Source organism: Erigeron canadensis, chromosome 3, assembly GCF_010389155.1.
Source record: "Erigeron canadensis isolate Cc75 chromosome 3, C_canadensis_v1, whole genome shotgun sequence".
Classification (NCBI taxonomy): domain Eukaryota; kingdom Viridiplantae; phylum Streptophyta; class Magnoliopsida; order Asterales; family Asteraceae; genus Erigeron; species Erigeron canadensis.
Genome location: NC_057763.1, coordinates 22,783,708 through 22,791,821, shown reverse-complemented (window position 1 = coordinate 22,791,821; position 8,114 = coordinate 22,783,708). Strand labels below are relative to the sequence as shown.

Sequence of the window (8,114 nt, the reverse complement as noted above, 5' to 3'; positions counted from 1 at the left end):
CGGACAAAATCAAACGGAAAAAAACAAACAAAAACCATTGGTTTAGTTTTCGTTTTCTAAAACCGAGCGAATTGGTTTGGGTTTGGGTTTGGGTTTCATATGCCAAAATACCGATCAAAACCGAACCGAATCGAACCAAATATATTCTAATTTATTTTATATTTATATCATACTACATTTATATTATTACTTATATTTTGTAAATATGTTAATATATTTAAGCTTTTTGTCTTTTTAGTATACAATTCTATATAAATTGTATGTTTTAAATAAAAACGTACAATAAAATCAATTCATTTTATAAAAGTTATACCAATTTTAACACCTAAAAAATAAAAAGCAGCTCTATAGTATAGTTTCTAATTCTAAATCATATATTTTTTTCTTAGCAATTGAAAGTTAAGTTTTTAACATAATAAATAAAAAACGTAAAAAGAATATATATATATATAAAAGCCGAAACAAAAACCGAAACCGATCCAAACCGAACCAGAAAACCGACAAACCGACCCAAACAAAAACCAAATCCAATGGTTTTGGTTTTCTAAAAACCGAATAGATCGATTCGGGTTTCGGTTTTAAGCAAAAACCGACCCAAACCGATCTATACTCACCTTTAGTTTAAAGTTATAATTTGTGAAAAGGGGAGGGAAGTTGATTTTTGTATAGTAATATAAAGTATAAACTTGTAACTTTGATACAACTAATTAAATCATAAGTTTACAATAAAAAATTGTAATACGACATGACAAATATGTCCATGGTTATACACTTATACATACTCTAAGCAGCTGAATATATAAGTAGTCTTGTTTTTCACTATTTGATGATTGCACAATTTTGAATTTTTTAATTTTGTAATCATTTTGTGGTCCGAGATGCAACAAGGCCCACTGCCCATGTTCATTTTGGTCGTGGATATGATACATAGGACCTAACAAATTATATACATGTGAGTTGTACTTCTACAAAAATTGTATGTGATCGGGTACACCTCACTCATGTGCTAAGATTATCCACATATAAACATTAGTATTGTCATATCTAAAAAAAACAAAGTTGAATTAATTTATTAAATTCAGTGTTGAGTATAAAAGTTTGGAGTAGAGTGTTTTTAATATATGGCTTTAAATCACATCGAATTTTTATGAAATTTGGTTTTGGAATATTTTGGCTTCGGTTTGGACCAAATCGATTTCACAATGTGGCATTGTGGCATATGATTTATATTACGAATTATTGAAGTCGAAATGATCAGAGGGTTGGCAACCCACCTTTCATCCTTTTTCTCACCACTCACTTCTAACCAATCACAACATGTCACCTCAACTCCACCACTCACTCACCACTCATCCAAATTTCATTGGCATCCGACCACTCACTTCACCACTCATTTTACAATTTTCATTTTATTTAAACATTAAATTTCATTAAACTAAAAATATTCAAATACATAAACATTACATAAATAATTCTTGGAAACCTTAAAACAAATAAAAAAAACATGATAGAAATACTTAAAAGATATAACATAAATAATAGAAATACGATTACTCCTCATCATCGTTCAGCTGGAGGTGTGGTAAGTTTAAACCCGCTAGATGCTCTGTCAGATCATACCCGGAGACGGAAATGTGTCTCCTCGTCCCTTATCTCCGGTAAGGCGTCCCAATGACTACTTGGGCAGACAACTGGATCTCCTATATGAACTGGGCAAATCGCACGACCAATATCCTAAATGATCATGTTGTGTAGAATCACACACGCATACACCAAGTTCCTTATTGTTCCTAGTGATCGTTGTCGAAACGGTCGATCAATGATATGCCATTTTCCTTTGAGAACACCAAATGCCCATTCAATATCTTTGCGAATCGCCTCTTGTGCCGTTTTGAACATTTTTTCTTTCAGGTCGGTAGAGTATTTGTACGCTTTAACAAACATAGACCATGTAAGATATATGCCATCGACTAGATAGTAGCCACGTCTATAAGTACGCCCATTTACACTGAATGGGATGTAAGGAGCAGTGCCCATACGCTCGGGGAGGAACAAGGGAGATTGTTGCAGAACATTGATGTCGTTTAGAGTACCCGGAGGACCAAAAAAGGTGTGCCATATCCATAAATCCCGAGACGCCGTTGCTTCCAACATAATAGTAGGGTATTCATGATCACCCCTTTTGTATTGACCCCTCCACTCCATTGGACACATCTTCCAAACAAAATGTGTACAATCTTGACTATCGATCATTCCAAGCAAGTGATGCCTTTCTTCGTGTGCTTCAAACAAACGCTGGAGATCATGTGTTGTTGGTTTACGCAGATATTCGGTCTTGTAAGTGTCAACGATAGCGTCACAAAAAACTTGAAGACATTCACGTGATGTTCTCCCGGCCATCTCTAAATACTCGTTGTACTCATCAGGAGGATTACCAGTTGCAAGTTGCCGGATGGCAGATGTGCACTTCTGTATCGGTGTAAAACTCTTGGCCAACCGGACATCATATGAGTCTTGAAAATACGCGTATCTCGACTCAAGATCATGCACGATCTTTAAAAATAGTCTTTTAGGCATACGATACCTATCTTCAAAAAAATCATCGTCGTATTTCGGTTCTTCACAAAAGTAGTCGCGGTGCAACCTTTCTGAAGCAGTCCAACGGTTGCGGTTCACGACTTTACGTTTTGCCTGTGACCGCGCCGTGGAACTTTCGGCTTCTTCGGACTCAATGGCGTTCGCAAACACCTCTAAACTACTATCGCCGGACCATTCGAACGGTTCGTCGATGATTGTGGTGGAACCAATATGTTTTTGCATTTTTTTTTAGTGTGTGTATGTTTGAGTTGTAGTGTGTTTTTTAAAAGAGAAAGTGAATGTGGTGTGTTTGTTTTGTAGTTGTAGTGTGTGTGTTTTGTGTTGTGAGTTGTATGTATATATAAGTAATAAAGTATTAAAAACAAAAAAATAAAAACAAAGTTAGCCGTTAACTAGCCGTTGCACGCAAGTCAACCAGCGAAAATGGAGTGGTGGACCGCGTGGTGTGACCACTCGTTTTCACCCCGCCACGCGTGGTCAGGCGTTGGCGGCGGTGTTCCGTCGTGGTGCCGCAGTGACCACTCGTCTATAATGCTACCGTTGCCAACCCCCTCAGGAAGAACACCAAGTTAAGCCATATATATTTGAGTTAAAAGACCTATTACTTCCAACTATTTATGCAAGGTTTTGATTTTGATCTTTAATGATAACAAACTTGTAAAGGATTATGGTTAATATCTTATTGTTTAAGATACGTGAAATGTTTTACCATTATATGGTGAAGTTTCTTTGGTATTAACGACTGAATGGTTAGAAAAAAATTATGAATCACTTTTTGTGGCTAATAAATAACCTCCGAAAGCAAAGAATAAATTTGATATACATTCATTGTGGTGAAACAACGTTATTTTTTAATGAATAAAAGATAAATTAACAACATTAGTACTATATGTCGTACAAGAATATTGGTGACAAATTTGCTCCAGCCACGTTTTGTGTAAGTGTGGATGATAAACAAAGCTATCAATGAGTTGTATATATCCAATTTGTTTGGTTAATCATGCATATATGTGATTAATTTGCTGTTTCGAAGCATCTACATAGTATATACGCATAAGTGGACATGTTCACTTTGTCTTCTTGTGATAAGTGATTGCGAGTCATACTTGAATGATATGCGTGAGTTGTTTTATTTTGAAACGAGCATAGTGTTCCCGCATTGCGGCGGCTAGAAAGTGATGAGAATATAATGAGGTGGTGATGGAGAGTGAGGGAGGCGGTGGAGGGTGATATAAAGTCGATGAGAGTGTGTAATGATTAGAAAGAATGAGAGAAATGAGGGTATGTAAGGATATTATGTTTAAATAGAAGTATTTTGGGAAGAAAAAAAGGGGCTGAATTTTAAGAAATCTAGAGTATAGATAATGATTGTATTCCCTTAGTCGCATTACAAAAATGTACGTTTTGGTTGAGTTTTTAAAGTTTTTATCTTAACTATAAATTTAAATATATATTTTTGATTTATATAATATTTGATGAAAATTATATATATTAATGACAATACATCTTAACCTCAATCAATTTATATAACTTTTATTAAGTTTTTTATATACAACAAATAAAAATAATTAAAGTCAAAGTTTAAATAAAAGACTTTAATTAAAAATTTAAAACATAATATTTTTAGTGGGATAGAAAAGTTATGACTAACTTGGTACCCATATATAAACGTATGTCTAAATCTAATACTGATATGAATTTTACTTGTTTTTTCTTGTAATATTAACCTTTGATATGTTATGTATCATCAGATCATCACCACATTTTAAGTTTTAGGCTTGTTTGTAAATCTATAAAATTAATTATATTTATCATTTTTCTTTTATAAATATTACATAATAAATACGAGTATAATACATGATATAATATAATATTATATTATAAAAATTATATAATAAGTTATTTACTCACTAAAAATGAGACAGCTCAAACCACCATTTTACACATTGTACAATGTACAGCTACAGGGCGTTACAACCATTAAGGCATAAACCTTGGTTTGATAAGCTATATGAGAAGTTATGTAACAGGATATATAAATCTATTTAATAAGAAAAGTACGTCAATCTATCACGTGAATCCAATTTTTTCGTTTTCTTCTTTCTAGTTTATCGATATATTCCGATAGTCATCTTATAGCTCGTTTTATGCATGCAAGGCCGATCTAAGAGGTGGGCAAAGTGGATGACGGATTGAGGCTTTTTTTTTGGGGGGGGTGGGGGGGGGGGGCGATTTTTTTATTTTAATTATATATATAATTAAATTTATAATGGCGTAAGAAGAAAAAGAAAGAAGTCGCAGTCGGCAGTCATTATTAATAAACCTTAAAGCGGTGCTGTAAAAGACTCAAAGTGATTTGAGATTTGTCCCTACCGTTCGAACTTATAGGTGCTAAGCAGTTAAACATCAATTCTCTTTCTTTTCATTTTAATTTTTATATAAATAATGATTAACCGGAAGCCTTGTCGTGTTTATCTTTATTATGTATTATTTATTATAAAAAAATATAATATTTTATACAATTAACAATATGTATAATATATTATGAGTATCAATTTAACAAAACAATAGTGTGATTTGTTGTTTATAAATCAAAATTTTTATGTATTTTTGGATTTATGAATATTTTATTAATGTTAATTTTTAGGTTTATATTATTTAACTTTAATACTTGATTATTATTTTTGAATATAGATTAATCGCAAATTACTAAGCGCCTCAAATTTGGATTTGGTTTTTAGAAATTATGCCTCCCAAAGCACCATCTGGCAGTCAAAACGTAAAAAGAGAAAACTTGATGAAGAAATGAGAAAGTCTCAAGCCGGTGCTCTAGATAATTCTTGAAGAATAATTTTTGCTATGTTTAGTGATATAACATTTATTGTCGTTTTTAAAGATTAGTTTATATATTATAAACTATCTGTTCAATATATATATATATATAAAATTTGTTGCACTTAGCCTATGGGCACATTTTTGACGTTTGACCAATACCTATAAATTTTCAGGGACGACCCTGTATGCATGTATCCTACTTCCTAATTATATACAACTACCGATCTATGAGATTGATGGTGTTAATATCAAGTTCACTACCTCCATTCCATATACAACTTATATATAGAGTGGTACCCGTGTGATATGACGGTGTAGCGGTGGCGGCAGTGGCGTGTGACGGTAGCGACGATGGTTAAGGTGGTGACGACGATGTAATGACACTACTATAAAACTGGCGTATTCCCACGGACAAATCAGTGGGAAATGGTCGATTTCGTACGGATTTTCCACGGATTGTGGTCGTCGTTAAAAGTGGCGTGGGAAATAGTTTCTCACGAACTTTCCCACGACCACCGAATATTTCCCAAGGTTTTCTCACGATCATAAATTCGTGGGAAATATTCCCACAGAATTTCCCACGGCATTACTGATAGATTTCCTACGAATTTTATCTTCTCCCGATTTCCCATGGATTTTCTTTCATACAAATTATCCACGAAAAGGTTTTCCATAGATTTCGCACGGAATATTTCCCAAAGATTTCTTTGAATCATTTCCCGTGATTTTTCAACGGATTAATTTTCCACAGATTAGCCACGGGTTTATTTCCCACGATTTTCCCACGGGTTATTAATTTTATATTTCCCACGAACACCATTTTTGAATTAATAATAGAATTAGATTTTTTTATTCCATTTTCAAATATATATATATACAGGGGAACCTTATTTTGTGAACCCATTTTTTTGTAAGAACCTTAAGAACTCTTAAGTTATGTATTGGATCACATGTTTTTTTTGTTCATTCACATGTGAAGCGTTATAAAAATACATGTTGTAAAAATAAGTTTTTTTCAAAACCTTATATATACCCATTTGTTAACATGTAAACGAAAACGTGAACATATTCATTCACAAGTTCACAAAAGACTATTTTGAAGGTTTTTTTAAAAAAGTTTTTTTAACAACATACTTTTTTATATCATTTCACAGGTGAATGAACAAAAAAAACATGTGAACAAATATATTATTTAAGAGTTCTTATGTTTTAAAAAAAATGGTTCTCAAAATAAGAAAATTCTATATATAGGAGAGATCAAATGAGAAAATGGCTTAAGGAGAAAATGTTTTTTTAACCAACCAGAAATTGATACATGGCTTTTAAAATGAATAATATGTTGATATATGACTTTAATCACATATGTGCATTTTGCACAACTTGAAACCAATAATAAGATATCATAAAAAGAACTAATTCACATAATCATATAATTGAGTTCAATAAATTATGATGCACAAGGCAAAAAACTATAAATATCAAATCACAATTCCGTCATTAGGGTTTTAATTTAGTGGTCAAGTGTTTTTCGCTAAAGGGTTTCATCTTGATTCTTGAGAGTAAGGGTTCAAATATTGCCAAAGTTATTTAGGGAAAGAGCCTTTGTTTACGGTTTACTCATCTAAGACATTGGACGACATCATCAAATCCCTCAGGGGACTCGGAATGGACATACCGATTCAATGGGATATTTTTTGTCTTTCAAAATAGAATTCACAATTACCCCGTAGTAATATTTCTAATACTAATTATAATTGTCAATAAATTTCTAACACTTAAATTATTAGTAATCAAACATGATTGAAAATTTTTTAGAAGCAACACGTTATTGCAAAATATTTTGAAATTAGACGATATTTATTAGACCAAACTTTCATCTTTGATACTGGTTTTTGTCACTTCAAGAGCATATCCAAAGAGAATTGATATTCATACGACAGATTTTTGCAAATCTACCACACAGTATAACTATTAAAGCACACCGTACAAGCCAGTTAAACATGTGTGTGGTACATAATTAATCAAAAGTTGTGGAAATCTAATTAATCTCAGGCTTGATGTCTATTGGAGTAGTTACGAGAGTCGATTTGTCATTAAAAAAGCCTAACAGTGTTTGACTCTTGAGATCACCAATGGGCAACAAACTGTCCATTCATTTGGAGGATGTTTCACCGACGGGCAATTCCCGATTTACTCGAAGCAAAATCAAACGCGACCCGTTTTTTTCTTGTTTGGTCATGTTGAAAGGACATCACACTATAAAATTAGTTTTCTTTCGTGATTTTGTATAAATTGTCATCTAAGATTTGACTTATTATGATGCCATAGTTATCTAGAATTTTAAATATATTCTGTCCATAATCTGTTGGCTATGAGATGTTTTATGCATGAATATATATAAAAGATATGAATTGAAACACTAGAGTTTCGGCATGTCACGTATAGGAGAGCAGCAAACTATTGACCTCTTTAGCAAGTTCGAACTGCACAAAACTCTACATTCTCAAAAGATATATAACATCTGATCACCCATTTATCGAATCCAAGATCGCACAGGTCGACACTCTGTGCCCAGGACAAATCCCAGCTCATGGAGTCTTCTTTCTAACCAGATTAAGACCATCTCTCCCGTTTAATAAACACGGACTCATGCAAGTCTACTATATATGTGTCCCAATCCA

General features: G+C 32.9%; 1 protein-coding gene across 1 annotated transcript; it reads right to left on the bottom strand.

Annotated features, from left to right (window-relative positions):
* Nucleotides 1-1,734: 1,734 nt before the first annotated feature.
* On the bottom strand, nucleotides 1,735-2,820 carry LOC122591699 (protein ALP1-like). The gene has a single exon (XM_043763948.1). The coding sequence runs from the start codon at nucleotides 2,818-2,820 to the stop codon at nucleotides 1,735-1,737; it is 1,086 nt and encodes a 361-aa protein (XP_043619883.1).
* Nucleotides 2,821-8,114: the final 5,294 nt, after the last annotated feature.